The following is a 23711-nucleotide window of genomic DNA, read 5'->3' as shown; positions in this document are numbered from 1 at the left end:
AACTGTGCTTAGCATGCCCTGATTGAGGGTTTCACGCTCAGCTGAACTGTGCTCGCTAAGTGAGGGGTAGGAGCAAGGAGAACAACTGAGAGTGGGATGTGGTGGAGGGGGAAAGGAGGAGTATGTTAAAGGAACTTTTGATTGTCAGACTTAAGAACCTGAGGCAAAAACACTGCCCAACATACTCTGGGATGGGTGTGTTGCTCATGATGCTATGAATTCTGCTGTGACGTTGCACTCCATATCTTTTATGGAAATATGCTTATGTGTGTAAATATGCTGTAACTGGAATATTCTTTAAGCAAAAGGTCTCTTATAAAGTATCATAACAAAGGTTATAACCTACTGAATATATTCCTCCTGTTTGTATGCATGTATCATTCTTGTATCTGAAGCTAAAAATATGAAGTATAACTCTGAGGCCCTATTATAATTATGCAAAGTGTGGGCCATTAATGGTGGTTTAGAATCTTGATGGCTCCCATTGACCTAGTCAATTTGTTGTAAATGGTTTATTTACATGCAAAACTTCCTGTGTACATGTGGGCCAACCCAGGAAGAATGGAGACTAGGGGTTTTACAGTGACATGTCACCATGTCACATGACCCTGGAATCCATTTTAACCCTTGTATTTTTCCATTGAGGAGGTAGGGGTAGGGACAAGCACAGACAAAAGATTCCTGCCTTGTGCCAAAGCTATAAAAGGGGGTGGAGCAGGACACAAGGGGATGCCAGTTATGAGAAAACCCCTGCTTACCACCTGAGATGTCTGCTGGAACTAACAAGGACTGTACCGGGGAAAGGATTGGGCCCAGACTAGGAAGAATTCTAGTCTGTGAAAGAAGTTTATTGGAACATCTCTGAGATATTACCTGTAATCAGTTTCTTAATGTATTAGGCTTAGACTTGCATGTTTTTGCATTATTTTTCTTTGTGATTTACTTTGTTCTGGCTGTTATTACTTGAAACCATTTAAATCCTACTTTTTTATACTTAATAAAATCACTTTTGTTTATTAATAAACCCAGAGTAAGTGATTAATACCTGGGGGAGTAAACAGCTGAGCATCTCTCTCTAGAAGTGATACAGAGGGTGAACAATTTACAAATTTACCCTGTATAAGCTTTATACAGAGTAAAACGGATTTATTTGGGGGTTGGATCCAATTGGGAACTGGGTGTCTGGATGCTGGGACAGGTAACCTACTGAGATGTTTTCACTTAAAGCCTGTAGCTTTGGGGGTGTGGTCCAGACCCTGGGTCTGTGTTGCAGCAGGCTGGCGGGTCTGGCTCAACAAGACAGGGTTCTGGAGTCCCAAGCTGGCAGGGAAAACAGGCTCAGAGGTAATTTCAGCACATCAGGTGACAGTCCCAAGGGGATCTCTGTGACCAAACCTGTCACACCTGCCTGCAACATTTTCCCAAGGTAAAGCCGGGTTACTTTTCCCCTCTTTATTATAAAAATTATTTTCCATGCCAGACTCAGTGCTTGCAAGAGGGGAAGTATTGCCTCTCTGAGGCACCCAGCAAGTGATATATAATTTTCCCAGGTTACTGGGATCGGGGCTCTGGTTCTTGTGGTATTGTGAAAAAGGAACACCTAGATTTTGAACCCGGCCTTGTCACTGCCAACTCCGCGTGGCGGAATGGTTACAATTGTTATTAAAAGCTTTGTTAAAACAATGAATATATTTTATAAGCAATGAGACACATGAATATATTTATTAAGCAATGATACCCTAAATAATGTACTGAGACTCAAAATTCTTCAAAAAGAAAAGGAGTACTTGTGGCACCTTAGAGACTAACAAATTTATGTGAGCATAAGCTTTCGTGGGCTAAAACCCACTTCATCGGATGCATTCAGTGGAGAATACAGTGGGGAGATTTATATACATAGAGAACATGAAACAATGGGTGTTACCATACACACTGTAAAAAGAGAGTGATCACTTCAGGTGACCTATTACCAGCAGGAGAGCAGGGGGGAGGGGGGAAACCTTTTGTAGTGATAATCAAGGTGGGCCATTTCCAGCAGGCTCATTCACTGGCACATCTACCAATGTGATATATGACATCATGTGCCAGCAATGCCTCTCTGCCATGTACATTGGTCAAACTGGACAGTCTCTACATAAAATAATAAATGGACACAAATCAGACGTCAAGAATTATAACATTCAAAAACCAGTTGGAGTCACTTCAATCTCTTTGGTCACTCGATTACAGACCTAAAAGTTGCAATTCTTCAACAAAAAAACTTCAAAAACAGACTCCAATGAGAGACTGCTGAATTGGAATTAATTTGCAAACTGGATACAATTAACTTAGGCTTGAATAGAGACTGGGAGTGGATGGGTCATTACACAAAGTAAAACTATTTCCCCATGTTTATTCCCCCCCCTCCACCTACCACTGTTCCTCAGATGTTCTTGTCAACTGCTGGAAATGGCCCACCTTGATTATCACTACAAAAGGTTCCCTCCCTCCCCCGCTCTCCTGCTGATAATAGCTCACCTTAAGTGATCACTCTTGTTACAGTGTGTATGGTAACACCCATTGTTTCATGTTCTCTATGTATATAAATCTCCCCACTGTATTCTCCACTGAATGCATCTGATGAAGTGGGTTTTAGCCCACGAAAGTTTATGCTCAAATTTAAATTTGTTAGTCTCTAAGGTGCCACAAGTACTCCTTTTCTTTTTGCGAATACAGACTAACACGGCTACTACTCTGAAACAAAATTATTCAAGCAACTACATGATCTTGTTGTAACTCTTATCTTACGTTTACCTTCCCAACTGTTTTGTTTTTCTTATAACCACTTGTTAACTACTGTCTTTTATATAGGCATCAATCTTGCAATTGGTCAAGTGGAAAGACCTCTGTGTTTGCATGAATGACTATTAATCCAATTATAGGATTGGGACTTTAAACTGTAAATTCTTAGGAGCACTGACTGGGTCTTCTATATGTTCTGAAAATGCAAAGGACACTTTTGGGTGCAGTAAACCAAATAAGGCTATAAAGTATCAGTTTATTGATGATGGCACATTCAAAAAAAAAACAACACTTGCTTCCTCCACTTGCTAGAACATGCTGTGCTGGTTGTATTTGTAGATGATCTCTTTATCACAATGGATGAAGCTTGTGGGTCCATGCTGATAGTATTAGATCTATCTGCTGCTTTGCATACTAATGATTGTGAGCTATTGTTGACCAACTTGCCTGCGGACTTATGCGGCAGTAGATGGGGCTGATTTTACATGACTTGGGGTCATCTCATCTCATACAGGGCTCTGTTTAGTTACCCCTCTTCTTCAGTGTACAGTATGTATAGGATCATTGAGAGGGTATATTAGGAGATATGGCTTGTGATGCCATCAGTATGCTGATGACACACAACTTTTAATTTTTTTCATCTCAGCCAGCCAGAGTGGTGAACTACATTACCTTGTAGCTGTTTGAAATTGGAGCATGGTTGAGATGTAGTTCAATCCAATATGACTTTATATATAACACATTATAGTTTATATAGTCCAATACTTTAAGTGAAGTGTGACAAATGGATAAGCAAGTTCTATTAATGGCACCATCTATGACCTAAGAACCTCTGGGTGCCAACTGGCAGAGGGCACAGGGGGTGCAGATACTTTTACAAGGATTTGCTGGGTTAGATATATGCATAATAGTTCACCAAAGGGTGGCATGTGAGCTCTCTACCAACAGCCAGTATCACACTAGTCATCATAATCATTGCCAAATGCATGTCTGGCTAATATTTCAAAAATTATCCATCTATATTGTAAATTATGTTCTTAAGGTAAGGCAGATCACCAGAAGGTGGCATGTCACAGACAGGTTCTTTGCAGGCAGGGATAACAGATGGTTATGTCGCTGTCTGGTCATTGTATACCAGTGGTTCTCAACCTATGTACCATTGTGGGCTGAATATACAGCTCTCTATGTGTTATGTGGGCCACATCCACAAAATATGTATGCTATCTATATGGCCCTGAGGATGTCACATGGGCCATAGATGTGTGCTGATTGGGCCACAAGCGGCACACGGGCTGAGAACCACTATTGTATACTGTCCACTTTATAATAACGGTGGTCTATTTGCATAGTAACGGTGATACCAGTGGAAAGATTCTGAACATTTATTCTTGTAGATTTCACAAAGAAATAAACAGCAGGAAGGGATCCCATTTTCAAGTAAAGACAGTGGATTGTGGGGGCACAGCCGAGAGTGAAGCATACCTTCACACCAAGCAGACAGTGTGTCATCTCTCATGAAAAAGGGATCACAGCCCACCTGGCTGGAAAGTGCCGGTGAACAATATTTTATTAGGCATGAGAGTATCTTGTTAATTAAAACTAAACCCTAGAATGTGCGTTATGATTTTATTTTATATGTAACCCTTTGTTTCCGATACTTTAACTTGCTATCCCTGGAATCTCTATACTTAGATAAATCAACTTTTGTTTTCACTTTAAACATAACTATAAGTGATGAGCGTTAAGTGGAGTGATGTAAGGTAACCAGTAAACTGAAATGTACTGCTTATTTGCAGGTTTCAGAGTAACAGCCGTGTTAGTCTGTATTCGCAAAAAGAAAAGGAGTACTTGTGGCACCTTAGAGACTAACCAATTTATTTGAGCATGATAAGCTATTACCAGCAGGACAGTGGGGTGGGAGGAGGTATTGTTTCATATTCTCTGTGTGTATATAAAGTCTGCTGCAGTTTCCACCGTATGCATCCGATGAAGTGAGCTGTAGCTCACGAAAGCTCATGCTCAAATAAATTGGTTAGTCTCTAAGGTACCACAAGTACTCCTTTTCCTTTTTGCTTATTTGCAAGCAGTGAATCTGTGAATAATGCAAGTGCCCAGTGGACCTGGGGCTGGACACTCTAGCAGATGCTCAGAGGGTTCCAGGGCTGGAGTGTGCCTATCTCTAACCTGTGGAAAGCAAAGCACAGGGTCTGCACTAGGCTAAGAGAGGAGCTGGCACAGTCAAGGCTTCCTCCTGCTCAGGACAGGTGGCGGTGACCCTGGGTACCCAGGGGAGCATCACACCATCGCAATTAGCGACCCGATGGTTTCACATCCTTTCTCTTTGCCAGGAACGGTTTTAGAGGCTTGACGCGCACCCCATGGTTCCCTCACACGCCACCGGCCCCGCGACCATGGCTGTGGCTCTTCCCCATCAGCGTGTGCCGGGCGCGCACCGCAGTCTCCGCTCGCACATGGCCTCCACCAGCAAGAGCCGTGCTCCTGCCCACGCGGGCCCGGGCCCTCCCACGGCGCGTGGCCGCGCTCTGCAGGGAGGCAGCTGCCCTCTCCCACCGGGCCACAGCCAGGCTCCTCAGCCGCGCAAGGCGCTGCCGGCGGGAGGCTGCGGCGCGGCTCCCTCGCAAGTGCCCGGATAACGCGCCCCGAGCCTGGGCCCCGTGGAGGCGGGACGTGGGGAAAAGACGGGGGCCGCCGCTACCACCCCAACTGCCCTCCAGGGCCACCGGCGGCCTCCCCCCTGCCCGGCAGCTCCCCTCCTCCCCCCACCGCCGCGCCCTCCTGCCCTCACCCGTCTCGGTTGAAGCTACCGGAGGCAACGGCTGCTGCTAGGCGACACCATCAAACATCACTCCGTGGCTGCGTCAGCCCGCGCAGGGCGGGACCCGAATACGCGTCGACGTTGGTCGAACCAAAACTCCCGCGAGCCTACAAGCCCCAGCGTGCATAGCGGAGACTATGACTCCCGCCATGCAACGCGCCACAAAGGGTAAGGACGGCTCTCCATGGCACAGAAGATCGCTCTTTGTGTGAGGGGAATCCGCCAAGCCTAAATCCAAGACTACATTTCCCAGCATGCCTGCCGGCCTCGCCGAGACGTCAGGCCCTAGTGCCCTAGGCTACCTCAAGCCAGCCGGCACGCTGGGACCTGTAGTCTGGAGGGACAGCTCCCGGCATTCTTCGGGCCGGCGGTGGCTCTGCGCTTGCGTAGCGCAGAAGGGAGCGTCCCGGGTACTCCCAGCAGGGGCTCGGTAGCTGCGGAACGAGTTATGGGCGTTTGCAGCAGGGAGAGAGCGTTACCCCCGGGCGCCAGGTAGGGGAGCGCTGGAAGGGTGGGGCGATGCGGCCGGCCGGGCTGGGGCCTCCCCCAGGCGAGTGGGGCGGAGGGGACACGACGGGGTGGGTGATGCCGCCCGCGCTCCTCCGGCGGGGAGGGGCTGCTCCGCTCCCCCCCTCCCCCCCGAGCCGCGACGTGCTCCCGCTGCCCTGTCCCGGCCCCTGCGCGCCCCTTGCCGCCTCGCGATGGGCAGCGGGGCGGGCCCAGCCTCGGAGCTGCCCCTTCCCTGAGTCTTGCCTCAGCGTCGGCTGCGAGGCCCCTGGACCACCACGGGGGCGGGCCCTTTCAGGCCTGCTTCAGCCGTACACCCCTCCCAGCCTGCAGAGCAGGGGTTTGCCCCGGCCCCCTAACGACCTCTCTCCTCTGCTCTGCCCCCGGGAGAGGCTGCATTGCAGTGCTACTGTCCGCATATAGCTGGCGTGCTGTGACTGGGGGCTCCTTGGGGCAGGGACCAGAGTCCTGTGTTTGGTTTCAGAGTAGCAGCCGTGTTAGTCTGTATTCGCAAAAAGAAAAGGAGTACTTGGGGCACCTTAGAGACTAACCAATTTATTAGAGCATCAGCTTTCGTGAGCTACAGCTCACTTCATTCGAATGCATCTGATGAAGTGAGCTGTAGCTCATGAGAGCTTATGCTCAAATAAATTAGTTAGTCTCTAAGGTGCCCCAAGTACTCCTTTTCTTTTTGTCTTGTGTTTGTGCGGTGTCTGGCACAGCGGGGCTCCCCTAACTCAATCCAAATAAGGTATAGAAAATATGAGGATATTCTGGGAACTGGGATTGTTTAGTCTGCGGAAGAGAAGAATGAGGGGGGATTTGATAGCTGCTTTCAACTGTCTGAAAGGGGGTTCCAAAGAGGATGGCTCTAGACTGTTCTCAGTGGTAGCTGATGACAGAACGAGGAGTAATGGTCTCAAGTTACAGTGCGGGAGGTTTAGGTTGGAAATTTGGAAACAGTTTTTCAGTAGGAGGGTGGTGAAACACTGGAATGCGTTACCTAGGGAGGTGGTGGAATCTCCTTCCCTAGAAGTTTTTAAGGTCAGGCTTGACAAAGCCGTGGCTGGGATGATTTAATTGGGGATTGGTCCTGCTTTGAGCAGGGGGTTGGACTAGATGAGCTCCTGAGGTCCCTTCCAACCCTGATATTCTGTGATTCAGCAACAACAAAAAACCCAGTAGCATACAGCCCTGAAAGCTGAGCTTGTTTTTTCTCATTACTGTTCCTGCCATGTGTTCTTCTTTGCAAGTGGATCTGTAGCTGTTCATTTTTCCATGTTCTTCTTTGTATGTACTGTTGCATTTTGATGCTCAACCAAGCCTGGCACATTTTAGGATATTTGACTCTCCCTATGTGCATACATGCCTCAGCCCTATTGTAACCCCTTTCATCCTTGAGGGAGTACTCAAATTCTAATATAGCTTCCTCAGGGGTCACTTTAACTTTTTTCTAGGCATCCAGTTGCAGGAAACTAATCCCAATTTAAATAAAAGCAGTGCTTAGGCCATGTCTACAGTACCACCGCTATGGCAGCACAGCTACAGGACGGCAGCTGTGCCACTGTAGTGCACAATTTTTCACAAACCCAAGAGATATAACTATGTAAATCTAATTTTTAGTTGTATACTCAGTCTTATTTAGCAGGGTTGGGAAGGCAGGAGTGACTATACAGAAATCCAGAGAAGACTGTAACAAACTTCACAGTGACTTAACCAAGCTAAGTGAGTTGGCATGATGGTTGCAAATGACATTGTATGTAGGTAAATGCAAAATAATGCATATTGAAAAGAAATATTAAACTGTTCATATGCTCTAGAGTGTTCTGAGTCAACTATCTACTCCGGTGGGAGTTCTGTGCCTAAAAATTCTGCAACAAAAATTTACACACACCCCCACCCCACCCCCCGCTGCTAACAGAACTATAAACCGACTTTCAATAAAGATTAGAAATGCTGGTTTATAGCACTTTTTGATTGGTATGGGGCCTGATAACAGAGTTTTTATTGTATAAGGAACAGAATGAAGAATACTACAGCAAATATCCCATTACGTAAATCTATATGTGGCCTCATCTAGTAAACTGCAGAACTGGTCCCCCAGTTTCAAAAAGAATGTTGTAGATTGAGGGAGGGTTTGGAGAAAGGCAAAGAAACTATCAGAAGGATGGAAAAACTTTCACGAGAGATTGAAAAGACTGGGATTGATTACCTTAGAAAGGAGCTAAACAAGAACGAATAAGATAAAGTATACAAAATAATGAATGGTACAAAGAAGGTGGACTGGAAGCTTCTGTTCTCCATGTCTCATAATACAATGAAAAGTGGGACAGTCAATGAAATTAAAAATGCCAAATTTAAAACCAATAAACACAAGATATAATTAAACTTGTGGAACTTGTAGCCACTGGCTGTTGTTGAAGCCAAAGGCTTACAACAGCTCTGCTTCTTTTGAAAAGAATTCAAGTTACTGTTTATTATTAATGTTTTCAGTTGAGAGCTTCTGAAAGAAAGAGAGAAAGAAAATTGGAATATATCTGAACCCTCAGAAATATTGAGTAGATGTAAATTATTTGTAATATTTTTCAGGAGTTAGAACTGTAGCACAAAAACTTACTACAGGTTACTTCACAGTCCTAGTGTCTGAGGAATTTTAATGGAAACCTATTCTTGTCAGGTTTCCACACAGTTTTGAAAAAAGCTAAGTGAATCAAACTGTAATTCACCTATGTAAAAGTGCATGTGGTGTTGCACCATGAACTGTTCTTAATGCACTTCTTCTGTGTTGGAATTACTTTACCATCTTTACACAGAACTTGAAAAGATTTATTAGAGCAGTAAAGTATTCTGGGAATAATATAAAATGCATGCTATACAAGACTTATACACTGTATACAAGACTTACACAATGTAAACATATTTCCCTTCTTCTATTTGAATATGGAATAACCAAAGGTGTATAATATACATGTGTAAAATAGTTATTGTGTGAAAAAATGTAAATGTTAAACAACTAGTAGAAGAGGAATATTCAGTCCACTTCCAGTTGTATAAAATTGACTCTCAATTAATGAGAGGTCAGTCTGATCAATATAAGCCCAATTCTTTTTTTTCCTGCAACATTCCATGATAGGAATGAGCTTGCACAGGGCTTGCTTCCCACGGGATTGCTAATTATGAAACAGTGAATAGCTATACCATACTTCAAGTTACAACAGCATTTCTGTCTAAACATGAATTTTCTAACTTCTCCACACAGGTAGTCAGATCATCTTGAAAACTGACCTGCAAATTCAGGCTAGAGTTTATGGTTTTATATTTAGAGCTGCTTGGTCTAGGGGTTCCTGGTTACTCTCAAAAGTCTACTCCTTATTCCCCTTATGGCCTGTTTTCTAAATTCAATTTTCTTAACCATTTTTGTTGGTATGAGGGCGAAAAAAATCTGTGGGCAACAACCATATGAAATTGTATCACTGGCTTGCCCCACTGAGATCTGGTGTTCACTACAAACAATTTGTGAAACCTTATAAATAAAAATGTTGTTTAACTTTATTTCTGTTTCTAGAGTAACATACCAGAACGTTGTTCTAGCATAAAATGCCAGCACTGTACATGGAGGTAATTGAGATCCCTTGCACACAAAATTCCCACTAGTTTAGGGGGAAGTAACCTGGGTGAGAGCCAGGAGGCCATGAATTAAAGTCTCGTCTTTAACTGGCGATATTTCTGTGCTTCTCATGATTCTTATTATTGGTTAATACCCCATATTCTCTGCTTCGGATAGACAACTATCATATCCCACCTGTCTTACCAGTAAGATAACTGAGATTGTGTCAGCTTTCTGTGGCTCGTGCAGTGAATAGACCCTAGGTCTTTAAGGTATAAGACTCAAGTCTTCCGCATTCAGCCACCCTGGGTTTTGAAATTACTGTATCAAATCTCAGTGCTTACTTAGTCCATCAGTAACAGCTTCCCTAACGACTAGATCAGCGATTCTCAAACTGTGTGGGTCATGACCCCATTTTAATGGGATCATTAGGGCTGGCTTAGACTTGCTGGGGTCTGGGGCCCAAGCCCAAGGGCTTCTGCTTTGGCCTCCCAGCCTGGGATATTGTGGCTTTGGCTCTCTTTTTCCCCTTGGTCCCCCCTTCCTGGGGTCCTGTAGCAATGTTTCTTGTCAGAAAGGGGTCGCGGAGCAATGAAGTTTGAGAACCCCGGCACTAGACTACAGTTCCTTTACCGAATTAGGAATAGAACCGGGGATCCTGATTCTCAGCATTCTAATGATGTCTTGCAAAAAGTTTTGCAACGTATTTGGAAGGTGTGTTAGCTCCAGGGGTAGAAGATTGTGGTGTGGATTTAAATGTCCTTAATGCTGAGTTGAGTCAGTATAATTCAGCGTATTGTAATTTCTGTCTTGCCCATGTAAAGTTGCAGCCAGTTTTCAGTTTATAAATCTTTGCATGCTCTCCTTAATTCACCAAAAAAGTCAAATAGCTTTGGCCTGACAAAGGTTTTACAAGGTAACTTCTCACAGAGCCAGAAACATAATCCAGGTTCTTCAGAACCTACTCATTCGCTAAGGGAATGTCGACTCGGTAGTTTTTACCCCTATAGCTGGAGCCCCGCAAGCCTGAGTTAGCTGACCTGGGCCAGCCACAGCTGTGCTGTGGGTCTTTTATTCCAGTGTAGACATACCCTTAGTTACATTGCCTTTACAAAGATCTGTGAGACACACACACATGTTTGCCTAACAAATAATTGTATATAAAGATGTTTCTGTATTGTGAATGAGAGAAAGAACTGCAGGGAAAAGGGATGATACTGAAGTTGAGGAGATGGGCTGGAGCTTAGAAATCGGTTTTCTACTGTGCGCTGCAACAGACATCCTATGTGATGGTGGGCAAATCACATAAATCAGGATTTTCAGAGGTGACCTCTAAATTTGGCCATAATCTCCCTTCTCTAAAATGGACACCATGATATTTTCCTCCGTCACAGAGGTAATATGCAGATAACTATGGTAATATTAAAGGTACAAAACAACCAGGAGCTGTGCAAGGAGAAATGAATGGTAAGAAGGATCAGGACTTAGAGGTATATTAGGAGTTCCAGTAACATTGGGAGGATTGGAACTGGGTTGGGGTAAGTGGGATGGCCACCTTGGATTTTTGCTGTGTAAGGGAAGGAGGGCAAGGCTCAAGGAAACATAGAGTGAGATGGGGAGCCAGGGATCAATGTTGGGCAAAGCCTTCTGTGTAAAGAACTATCCCCAGTGAACTTGGCTGAGAGCAGGCACTCGCTCAAGTGCTATGCTTGTGTGACATTCCCCAATGTGCAACCTGAACTGCTGTGTCTCCTTAGTTCTCCAGCCTGGGATGCCTTTTACACAATTTTGCTAGTGAACAGTAAAACCCCTCTAGGCTCTGCTCACTCATAGCAACGAGCATTTCCTGGGGGTGTTTTGGGTTTTGAAGCTTATGGTTCATGTTCCTCCACAACCCTAACAATAACAATCTTGGCCACCTTAACTGAGCCTTTCCTGGTTTTCTGACATTTGAGTTTGGGATTGTGAAGTGCAATATTCCAAAAGGGTACTGGGAAGCAGAAGACCCCTCTTCTGCACCAGCCTTAACTTCTCCTTAAAAGAACTTTCTGTAAGTGATGTTCAATTATATTTGACACATTTATTTTTTAAAATTCAGTGACTTATTCTCTTTTTTTAATTACAAAGGTATTTTTAAATTTGAGGAGAGGATCCCTGCAATAGTTGAATTGCTCTATTACTCTACACTTGGAGTACTGAAAGTCTTCTGTGCTATTTGTAAAGAAAACCTCTTCCAACTCTCACTTTCTTGATTTCAGTTTCTTCTGACTGATTCTTCTCAAAGCTACCGGGCTAATAGCACATCTTATATCTAATGGTCTTTTCAAATGCATACTCCCTTAGGCCCTGGGCCCCCAGCCATCACCTCTATCTAGCAGTGGAATCATGGAATTCTCTTGCCCTCAGACCAGACCTGGGCTTCAGTCCCCTGTGATGAATTGTAATGATTTGATCACACCTGACTTATCTTCAGTACTTGAAGTTTTGCTCCTTCCAGGAGTAATGGTTAGTGGTAACCAGGGACCAAACAACCTCCTTAAAACAAAGTATTATTTATTTAGGAAAAAAGCTTTTAAGAGAACTCAAATAATAAAACACTAAAACAGACTATGCACATGTCTAGTTTACCAGGTGTCTAACCATCTGTGACACTTGCTTGGAGTTCTGTGGCTTGAGAGTCACCTTATTATGCCCCCCTGCTTTTGACCTCTCCTCTTCGTCCAGCAAGGGGGGGAGAGAGAGAGAGTAAACTTCCATTGTGTTGGCTGATAACATTTATTTTCCATGTGAACCAAAGCAGATGAGTGAATATACATCCCTTGTCTGGCCAAAATCTGTTTGTCAGCCCTGTCTGGGATACAGGCTGTGGGATACACACATTTTCAGTGCATATAAACAGCTCCTTAAATGTCAATTGAACATACATCTTGAAATGATCATGATGACCAGTACAACATGAGCTTTTATTAGAGACCACACATGACCTTTTTTGCATAAATACTATGAAAGCAATGTGTTAGGTGAAATGAGTTTATCAGGCCTGAAAGGAGTTGCTGCTAGAGAACAGTGGACCCTTTGCCAGTTGGCACTGAGGTGTTCCTAGGGTCACACCATGTTCCACATTAGGATTAGGGTAGGTCTAAGCTTCCTATATACTCTCCAAGACCCCTAGGGTCTGGCTGCCATTGTCTGTTCCCTAATTCATGAGCCATTTCTTTCTCCAGCTTCATCTGCTTAGTCCTTTGATAAACACCCCCTTCCATAAGGGCACGTCTTCACTGGCAACGTTAAAGCGCTGTGCTCTTTTAAAAAAAACACCTCCAAGAGGGGAGTAGCTACCACTCTACACTGGCACTTTACAGTGCTCAGGGGGGTGTTTTTCACTCCCCTGAGCAAGAAAGTTGCAGCGCTGTAACGTGCCAGTGTAGACAAACCCTGAGAGCAGGTCACTTTTTAACAGTTTATTGCCCTCTGATCCGTTAGATCCCAGCCTGGGCAGAACAGCTGTGTCACTTTGCCCTGTAATTGCCCTTTTGTTTGTTCTTCCCTACACCCCCCTGCTAATTAAAACAATACATTCATACAGGAAAGTCTTATAACCCAGTATGCAGTAACTTCACCTCACTGATCAGGTCACATCAATGTTAATAAAATAATTATTTCACAGTATTCTTAGACTATTGCAGTAGCAATTTAATGACTGTTTCTAGTGCTTGATGAGTTTACCAGACAATTGTGGAAGATGAAAATGAAAGAGGGGGTTCAGTTTTAGTATTTTCCCTGAATATCGTTTTTCATCTTTATAGAAAATTCCCATAAGCATGCTGTAAGTGTGATCAGGAGTAACGCCAACACAGTTTGCATAATTAGAAAAAAATATTAAGTTCACCTCTTCATGAACTTTCTACTGAGAATGCAGATAAACAAAGCGGTCACTTCAACAGTAAGTTAAACTTCTTATCATTACAAATCATTACTTCCTTGCTGTTGAGCATCTAAGGTACTTAACTGAAGCACTTAAGTTTTATATAGAATGTTTTCTGTATATTCCAGAAGGTTGGGTTTATATGATTTAGTTTTCTTTTTAGTAGCTGTTTTCCACAAAAAAAATATTAAAAATGCAGTTTTAAAATTCTGCAAAAACATTAACAGTACAGTCCGTGCCATTTAGGGTAACGCTGTATGCTGCGAGTGTCCTCTTATTTGTGATTAGGATTTGAGAGCACTGGAGTTTTATGGTTCTGTTATTTATACTAGAGCTGTCAAATAATTAAAAGAAATCTCAATCATGAGTTAAAAAAATCCTGATTAATCACAGTTTGAATCACACTGTTACATTTAAATTGGTATTCTATTATCATTTGTATATATTTTGGATGTTTTTTACATTTTGAAATCTATAGATTTCAGTTATAACACAGTACAAAGTGTACAGTGCTCACTTTATATTACTATTTTTAAATTACAAATATTTGCACTGTAAACAAGATAAAATAAATAGTATTTTTCAATTCACCTCATACAGGTACTGTAATGCATTCTCTTTATTATGAAAGTTCAACTTACAAATGTCAAATTATTATATTTTTTTTACATAACTGCACTCAAAAACAAAACAGCGTAAAACTTTAGAGTCTACAAGTCGAAGCATGAAGGGGCATATGAATGTTTAGCATATCTGGCACATAAATACCTTGCAATGCTGGCTACAACTGTGCCATGCGAATACCTGTTCTCACTTTCAGGTGACGTAAATGAAAAAACAGGCAGTATTATCTCCCGGAAATGTAAACAAACTTGATTGTCTTAGCAATTGGCTGAACAAGAAGTAGGACTGTTTGAGGTGAATTGAAGAGTACTATTTATTTTATCTTTTTTTACTGTGCAAATATTTGTAATAAAAAATAATATATAATGAGCACTGTACACTTTGCATTCTGTGTTGGAATTGAAATCAATATATTTTAAAAAGTAGAAAAACATCTAAAAATAGTTATAATTTTAAATTGGTCGTCTTATTGTTTAACAGTGCAATTAATATTGCGATTAATCATGATTTTTTTAAAATTTAATTTATTTTGCTATTAGGGTAACTCCGTATTAATTGAATGCATTAACTGTGATTAATTGATAGCCCTAATCTATACCATTCATAGGGCAGTGCTCTGACTACAAGTGTCTCTGGCAGCAAGGCTTATGGTATGTGATGGCCACTTCTGAGTTTTTTATAGATTGAAATAAGTAAATGAAACACAGCAGGAGAGAGGTTTGTTTGGATGTAAACCTTCATTCAGGGGAGAAAGTTTAGTCACAACATTATTCTTAATGTTAGGTTTTGTAAAATTTGTTTGGAAAACCTCAGTTTTAAGCTTAAATTTATTACTGTCACCTCGTATGTATAAATTTAGTTTTGAATTAATTTAGTTTTTTAGTGCTTATACCTTTCTAATATGGATTGTTCTAAATCTACGTTCAACAACTGAAGTTGAAATAAACTAAAATTGAAATCAATAAAATCTGTGTTCATGGATCTGTCCATTTTTCCAGAATTAATCCATGAAAGCTTGCGGAGAAGATGGCTGATGTTAGCCTGAAGGAAATAGCACTAATAATAGGTGTGGTGGCAGCCTGTTACTGGAACAGTCTCTTCTGTGGCTTCGTTTTTGATGATGTTTCAGCAATTCTGGACAATAAAGACTTGCATCCTTCTACTCCTTTAAAAAATCTGTTTCAGAATGACTTCTGGGGGACTCCTATGTCTGAGGTAAATTGGCCATAAGATATATTTAGTCTCAGAAATACTGTAAGTTCTTCAAAGTTCTGCTTCTTATGTTCTCCTTTATCATTTCATTTTTACAGAATAGTTTGTTTCATAGTTGGTAAATAATACCTATTTCTAACCTGTTTGTTTTATAAACTCGTTTGGTTAATCAACAGCCTATTGCTACAAAATATAAACTAGTCCTGTATCACATACCATGCTTTTGTCCATCCAGTCTTATTTTTATATTAGAACTTGTAGTATCTGAACACTACCGAAGAATTAAAAACAATAACAACAAAAAACCCTAATAATAGACCATTCTATAGAAACTGGAAGAAAAGATGGTCTTGTAGTTCATACAGTTGCCTGGTACTTGGGAGAGCTGAGTTCTCAGCTCTGCTATCAGCTTTACCTTGGGCAAATCGCTTCATCTCCCTAGGTGAAATCCTGGCAAAATTCCTTTTGACTTCATTGGGGCCAGCATTTCACCCTCTGTGCCTCACTTCCAAATATTTCCCCATCTTACATAAGAAATTCGTTAATGTTTTGGAGGCACTCAGCTACTACAATGGGCAGGGTGGGGTTGGGGGGGCATATAAGTACCTAGGAAAGCCTCTGTACACGGTCTGTTATATCCTCAGGTCTGATATTAGACATTCTGAGACCTTAGTAGAAATACAGAGATTAAATAAAATATGCATGTATATATTCACAGCTATAATCCAACTGCTGAAAAGTAAATGGTCTCACATATACAAAACTGCCAAGCTATTTAGTTGTAATGTTTCAGAGTAGCAGCCGTGTTAGTCTGTATTTGCAAAAAGAAAAGAAGTACTTGTGGCACATTAGAGACTAACAAATTTATTTGAGCATAAGCTTTCGTGAACTACAGCTCACTTCATCGGATGCATGCGATGAAGTGAGTTGTAGCTCACGAAAGCTTATGCGCAAATAAATTTTTTAGGTTTACATTACAATTAAAGACTAACAGTTGAATTTTTTTCAGTTTGAAAGAAACCCAAAGAACTATTACAACACTTCAACCATTAGGAATGTGCTTTACTAGTAAACAAATCTACTCTCATTGGTTTAATTACCTCTGATACAATCTTATTATTTTACAGTTCATAATGACTGTACCCTGAAGTAAAACAAAATTTCAGATACATCAAATGTTTACCTATGTTGTTTAGTTTTACAGATCACACAACAATTTAAGAAATGTCAGTACAATCCATGTATTTGTTGATGAATATTAATTTATTTTTCTCAGTTTGATAACTTCCTAAGATTTAGTATCACAAAAATAAAATAAAATGCCATAAAAGTAGTTTGGAAACACTTCCATATATTTTAAAATATCTTTTTATGGCTGTGATATTTTATCATTTTAAGAAACGGTCCTCTGACTGTATAGCCATGAGGTAGGATTTGGGACTTTCTTACTAGCTGGCAGTGTTAGTATATAATACTGTAGATGCATTTATAATTTCTGGTGCCTATATTAATAGCAATTGAGGTACCTTTCAAGGAAGAGTTATATTAATATCCTACTTATTGTGACTTCGCAGTCTTATGTCAATGCACAAACTCATTTCATATCTAAGAAAAATTATCTTTATAATGACATGTGGCAACACTACTAACTCCCAGTAATCTAGAGAGAGTTCTCACCAAACTTTATGTTCAGAATGTCTAAATTACAGAATTTAGTTATCAATTAAACAGATTAATAATCTTTGTGAAACTATCCTACTCGTTTAATCTCAAATACTTCTTATTTAAAAAAATTTGTATTTTTAAGATATGCCAGACTGGAATGGTATAAATAGCATGGATGATAATGCGTAATACGATACACATTTTATTTTCATTTTTCTGGTTAAACTAGCTTTGAGTACACATTATATAATTCAGAAGTGTGCTCATGAGGGCCAGATAAGAATGTAGATAGATACAAACTTTGCTCATATATCAAACTAATACATATATTAAAAATAGTTGAATTTTATTTTTATATTTTTGGCCATTTTTATTAGTGCTTTATCTAGTAGAGCACCAGCTACAGTAAGTAGTGGATCAGACAGTATACTTGAAAAACATACAAAACCCATTTGGAAGCTGGGGAAATGGTCACAATTAACTCTTTACATTTTTCCTATCTTATCATTTTTCCTGTTCTCCTTAATTCTCCCTGGAATTTTAAATGGATGTCAGTCTCTACTTTCTGTTCTTAACTGTTGTGTAGTGCTGCTCTGCACTGTTAACCAACTGGTGTTTTCATCTTAGGTAGATGCACTGCAGTAATGGAAAAAATACTTGTGTATAGTTTAAATTGCTTTGGGGTTAAAGGCCCTGTATAAGTGTAAGCTGATGATTATTACTGTTTATTTATTTCCCTGTAGGAGAGGAGTCATAAGTCATATCGACCTCTTACTGTCCTCACATTTCGTTTAAACTACCTGTTCAGTGAGTTAAATGCCGTTTCTTATCACCTCCTAAATCTGGTTTTTCATGCGGTGGTTTGCATAGTCTTCCTCAAGGTCTGTAAGCTTTTTCTGGACAACAGGAGCAGTGTAATTGCATCCTTGCTATTTGCAGTGCACCCAATACACACTGAAGCGGTAGGTAAACCTGAGAAGGGCACATTTCATTCATTTATTAAAATGTTTGGCTCCATTTAATTTCATATGTGTATATGGTGTGTGTGTGTATGTGTGTTAGTATATTGTAGCTTCTAAAAGTATTTATACTGCTGAGGTGTAAGAAAAACTATCATAAAGTAAAACACATTTTAACAATGAGGATTTGATAAGGCTTTTGCTATTGTGCAAAAAAAGTTCCACAGTTTAAATCTATCCCAATTCAGTAAAGCCACAATTTTCTGTTTCGCGTTCAATTACTTTTGTGATCTCAATCCAATTCATAGTGGACAAGTAGCTGCACTGCAAAACTAATAATTCAACACAATTAGAAATAACTGTCAATCATAGCACAAAAGTCAAGGATGATCCAGATCCTGGTTGGTTGGTTGTTTTTTGTTTTGTTTTGTTTTATTTTTAAACAAAGTTGTGGAAGCTTTTCCTGGAGGCAGTTAACTTAGCTCACATAATGAGTGAACTTCTGGCTCTAGCTAAGAATTCATTTTACACTAAGTTCTGCAAGGATTTAGGTATTGCTGTGGTCATACTTTAAGTCCCTTCTGAAAGTGGTAATGGAGTTCCACTCCAATTACACCAATCATCCTGCCAACCTTTTTTCATTACTGTACAGCCATCAGAATAAGGCCTTTTTCTACAAGTTTGATGTGAAAATATCTGTTTTATATCTGGAACATACAGTAAAGCCCTTAGGAACATGGTGATTGTCATACTAGATTAGACTTGTGGTCCATCTAGTCCAGTGTCCTGTCTTTGACAGTGATCAGTACTGGAAACTTGAGAGAGATGCAAGAATTTCTATAGTAGACATGGTATACCCTGGCCATACAAGATATTTTTCCCAACCTCAGACTGAGGTTGGTTATGCCTGGAAGGTTAAGGATTTATACCTCCTTGTTATTTGCGTTCTCTCATGTAATTTATTTATTATCTTCTTTTTGCCTCCTACTGATCTCTTGGTTTCTGGGATATCTTGTGGCAGAGAGTTTCACAGGTTATTTATGCGTTTTATAAAAACTATTTCCTCGTTTCAGATTTGAATGATTGCTTTCGATTTCATTGGTTGCTCCATTGTTCTCTAATTTGGTGTATCCAGTGGAGTCCCTTTATACTGTTCATTATTTTCTTATATCTCCATCGTGTCTTCTTTTAATCATTATGGAAGTATTTTCCCTGCCACATTCATTGTCCATCATTGGACTACTTCTGTTTCTGACATTGAGTGTCTTTCAGACTCAAAATCTATCTGTCTTGTTTGACACCAAAACAATAAACTTCGTTATTGCCAAGAATACATTGTCTACAGGGCTTTTTGATTGTATTTTTACTGCTTGAGCCAGCCAGGCTGGTAGCTTGGTAATGTCACAACTCCGTTCTTTTTGGAACGGAGCAACTCTGGTTAGCTAGCATCAGATCTGTTTCTATCCCAGAGATTTGTAAAGCAGCTACATGGTATTTTCTGTACATATTTCCAAGTGCATCTTTGCATAGATTGGGTTTCCATCCAGGATGACATTGTTCACAGACCTGTTCCCCAGACACTCCTAATCCGAAGAATTGTATTTGTGTCAGGAATTCTCTTTAAATTGCCCACTTTTGAAAATTTTCTGAATATATCTTAGTCCTCCATAACTTTTTGCATTGTAAAGGAGTTATCTTTCATATACACCAAAAAGAGAGACTGTTCCTGTTTTTTACCTTTTAAGGCATGGTTAGATTTGATTTTTCTCTTGTTAATCTTTATTTCTTATTTTAGAGATGTATCTTTAGCTTTAGTGCCCGAGAGTGGGAAGCATATGTTTGGGGAAAATAATACTCATTTATAATTCTTGTTCTCTAAACATACAGAGATCTCTGCATCACCACTCAACTTTCCCCCTCAGAATTTGAAAAAAATATTTAGAGTATTTTTACCTTATTTTTAATTGTTTTTTGAGTCAACATACTTTCCTTTGAAAACATGCAATCTTAAGTATCTCAAACTTCCAAAAATTTAAAGACCTGGGAGTTCTTGTCCGGTCTTGTGCTTCCAAGTTGTCATGGATCCACAGGTCCAGTGTTCTCGCATGGCTCTGGAACAGTCCCTGAGACGACTCATTTAGAATGTTAACCCCCTACAGGGTCACACACTCACTGGGGTAAGCCCCTTGGCTTCATCACCTCCTGGGATCAAACCCTGAAGCCTTCTGCACACCCAAAGGGAGCAATGTATCCCCCAACTTCCTTAGACTGGAATGACTCTCAGACAGCATTATCCAAGCAGAAGAGTTTATTAGATGTCTGGAACACAGCGTAGAAAATTCTTAGGTAGCATCGAAGTTAGAAAGTTACAACACAGTCCGTCTGGCTCAGTCCTGACCTTCCAGAGCCGCCTCCTTGCCCCAATCCAGAAGCGTGTCTCCTGCTTCCAGTAGTCCACACTATACTCAAGGGCACCTCCTCCATTCTTTGTTCTTATTCCCGGACAAAAACAGGTAACCTGGTTATCCTTCTTAGCTCTTTGTTCTCCCGCTGGCCAGAACTGACTGGCTTCCTGCAGAGAGGGAATCAACAATCTCAGGTCTTTTGTTGCTAGGCCAATGTCTGGGCCATTATCTTTTGGGTTCATCATGGGCATGGGACCCCAGACAGCCAGGTGTCAATCCCACCTGGATTGGTACAAAGAATAAACCACCTTTTACCACCACCTAGTTAACCATTTAGCACTTAAGGAAAACTGAGGCACACATAAAATGCATACAGAATGTTAAGAAAAATTCCCGCTTCATCACACAAGCACAAACCCAAGAGTGGCAATTCAGAGAGACATATCTTTGAGAAAAAGAATTACCAGTAAGTAGTTCATTTTCTTTTCTCCATCCTTTTATTAATTAATGTAAGGATTGACTTACCTCTCATCTTTACAGTGGTTCATAACTTGACCAAGTCACTCTATCATTTTATCACTTTATTTCATTGCTGGTGTGATACATTGTTCCTTTATCTCGCCTATTTACATACCCTTCTGCAATGTACAGAGGAGACATCTGTACCCTGTTGTTTTAAAGTTATACTATAAAATTACAGTACCAATAAATTTAGGGGAAGGGTCATGCTACCCTCATGCGGCACAATGAACTCCCGCTGAAATCATATTGTATGTTCTTTGCAAGGGTTATTCATGGTAAATATTGAAGTAATTTAATTAAATGGTACATGAGTAATTCCAGACATTTGCCACATGGGGGCACTTGAGGACTGTATATGTAATTATCAGCAATGGTGGAAGTAGTTAAGCCGCAGTCTGATCTCAGATATATGGGTGCAGTTCTTAGTGAACTCAACAGGAGTTGCACTTACATACCTGACGAAGATTCAGGCCCTATTTTTCTTTTCTTGTTTAGTTCTGTCTCTGGCTTCTAATTTCTGTAATATGAGCAATTTTCAAGACCTAATTCTGTTCAGAGGTTAACAGTGTTAACTTTTTTGCCCCCATCAGGTAACTGGAGTGGTTGGCAGAGCAGAGCTTTTATCATCTATATTTTTTCTAGCTGCTTTTTTGTCATACACCAAATCTAAAGGGCCAGACAATACAATAGGTAAATATCTAACATCATATATACATAACTTTTTTTTTTTTTTTTTTTACTATATTGGTTTCAGGTAGTAAAATATAAACATAAATATTCTGGTTAACCAGTTAGTCTTAAAATAAGTCATCCTTAATTCAGACTGATGGTGCCTTGGTAATAACATATAAATAATACTTTGTACTATAAAGTACCTTTCATCTAAGGACTTCTGAGTGCTTTACAATCATTAACTAAACCATACAACTCTCTAGTAAAAAGGGTTACTATTACATTCATTTTTATAGAGGGGAGTGTACTGGAGTACGTAGGCTAATTGACTCTCTGAAATCAGTAACAGATTTGGAAGTAGAACTTAGGAGTTAAGAATCAATGATTTTCAACCTTTTTTCATTTGCGGTACCCTAAAAAAATTCAAATGGAAGTGCAGACCCTTTTGGAAATCTTAGGCAGGGGGGTTCACAGATCACAAGTTGAAAACCATTGGCTTAGATATACAGATATGAAAAGAAATTTTGAAAAGCTGGTAAAAATTATTTTCTTTTCATTTTCCTATTTGGAATATTTATATAAGTCTTCACACCTCTTTTCTTTTTCACACATTTCAGCTTCAAAGAGATGACAGAGAAACTGAGAAGGTACTTTAATGTAAAGTGAGGAAAAGACAGAACAGGTGGTAAATGTGTAGGTAAACTGCAACCTAATAGGGATCTTGTTGAAATACTGGCAAGTGAAAATTGTAGATAGTTAACTTTAATTAGTCAAATTATGTTGTTCACATGGGTGTCCTGTAAAATAGTGTGTTTTTATAATGTCTGTCTTTTTACGTTGCAGTGTGGACTCCAATTGCAGTGACAGTGTGTCTAGTAGCCGTTGCAACATTGTGCAAAGAACAAGGAATAACAGTGGTGGGGATATGCTGTGTCTATGAAGTATTTATAGCTCAAGGTGTAAGTTATTGTTGTAAAAATTTCCATTTTAACTATTTCCTTTGTCAAGCAGATCTGCAGTATTTTTGTAACAGAGTTTTAAATAACCATCACATACTTGTGTGCTGAGTATTTTGTCTGCTGAAGCAAACTGTATTTTTGTGAACTGGGAAAAAAAATTCATATGTACCCCCTCACTGTATCATGTAAATACAAAAGAACCTGTGTTAGTAGATATGCAGACAAAGATATTAGCAAAAATGGAAATAAATTAAAATTTGACATCTCTTTAATTTGAGTACAGACTGACGCTTGCAAAGGCCAGAATTATGTATATAATGTGGTTAAAGTGTAGGGTACATACAAATTAATTTTCCTTTTAATTTCTTTACATGAAATTAGAGAAGGTGCTTTCTATGGAGACTTTTCCATCAGATGTTAATGAACTGCCAAGTGTTCTGGAGTATCACATTTGAATCAATTAGCATTTAGATTTTTGTGAAATCTCATCATTCTGTAAAGACTCTAAAGTCAGTTTCTAAATAAAATGTAGGATTTCATTTTATCCTTTGAGAGTTAAAATTTGACATGTCCGTAATTTAATATTAACTTTCCTTTGTCAAGAGAGGGTGATATTCCTAGCAATTAAAATGTGTTTTTCTTAACATATCTTTCAGTAGTATACTTTGTATAGTTTAAATATATATAATTACGCATTTTAAGAAATTTTATTTTTAGAAGTTATGCGCCAAAACTGCAACAATATTTAGCCAAAATAAAAATAAATTATCACTCACATGCTTTCAAGGCTACGTTTTCAACTTTGTGCCTGCAAAAATTTGCATGTGCATTTTGTATGTGCAGTTTATGCATGTGTCTTTTGACTTGCCCCTGCCTTTTAAATTTTGGTCTGGAATTTCTAAACTAATTCAGTAGCATTTCTTTATACAGTGGATGCCACTTAATAGCAACCCTGATATTAACAACTTCTTCTCTAATGGCATCTCATGCCATTGACATTAATGTTAATATAGGTTAATGGGATTCAGATATTGGCA

The 23711-nt window shown here is 40.1% G+C and overlaps 2 protein-coding genes across 9 annotated transcripts in view; one reads left to right on the top strand and one right to left on the bottom strand.

Moving 5' to 3' along the window:
• CEP290 (centrosomal protein 290) overlaps positions 1-5754 on the bottom strand; it is a 122585-nt gene extending 116831 nt beyond the window's left edge. For 4 of the 7 annotated variants that reach the window (XM_073327590.1, XM_073327592.1, XM_073327593.1 and 1 more), the window contains exon 1: positions 5588-5753. The gene's annotated coding sequence lies outside the window, so the exon portion shown is untranslated. Of the gene's footprint in view, positions 1-5587 lie in introns of all 7 variants that reach the window. The other 3 variants (XR_012156724.1, XM_073327594.1, XM_073327595.1) reach the window with 3 other exon arrangements.
• Positions 5755-5970: 216 nt separating this feature from the next.
• Positions 5971-23711, top strand: part of TMTC3 (transmembrane O-mannosyltransferase targeting cadherins 3) — a 46000-nt gene continuing 28259 nt past the window's right edge. Inside the window, exons 1-6 of one of the 2 annotated variants that reach the window (XM_073327596.1) lie at positions 5971-6109; positions 13538-13674; positions 15279-15495; positions 17901-18119; positions 21634-21733; positions 22559-22674. In XM_073327596.1, coding sequence (XP_073183697.1) covers positions 15307-15495; positions 17901-18119; positions 21634-21733; positions 22559-22674 — 624 coding nt within the window. In that variant the 5' untranslated portion in view covers positions 5971-6109; positions 13538-13674; positions 15279-15306. Of the gene's footprint in view, positions 6110-13537; positions 13675-15278; positions 15496-17900; positions 18120-21633; positions 21734-22387; positions 22409-22558; positions 22675-23711 lie in introns of those variants that run through there. The other variant, XM_073327597.1, reaches the window with a different exon arrangement.

Source organism: Lepidochelys kempii, chromosome 1, assembly GCF_965140265.1.
Source record: "Lepidochelys kempii isolate rLepKem1 chromosome 1, rLepKem1.hap2, whole genome shotgun sequence".
Lineage (NCBI taxonomy): Eukaryota > Metazoa > Chordata > Testudines > Cheloniidae > Lepidochelys > Lepidochelys kempii.
Note: the sequence above shows the minus strand (reverse complement) of the source record. Positions and strands in the feature narration are given on the sequence as shown.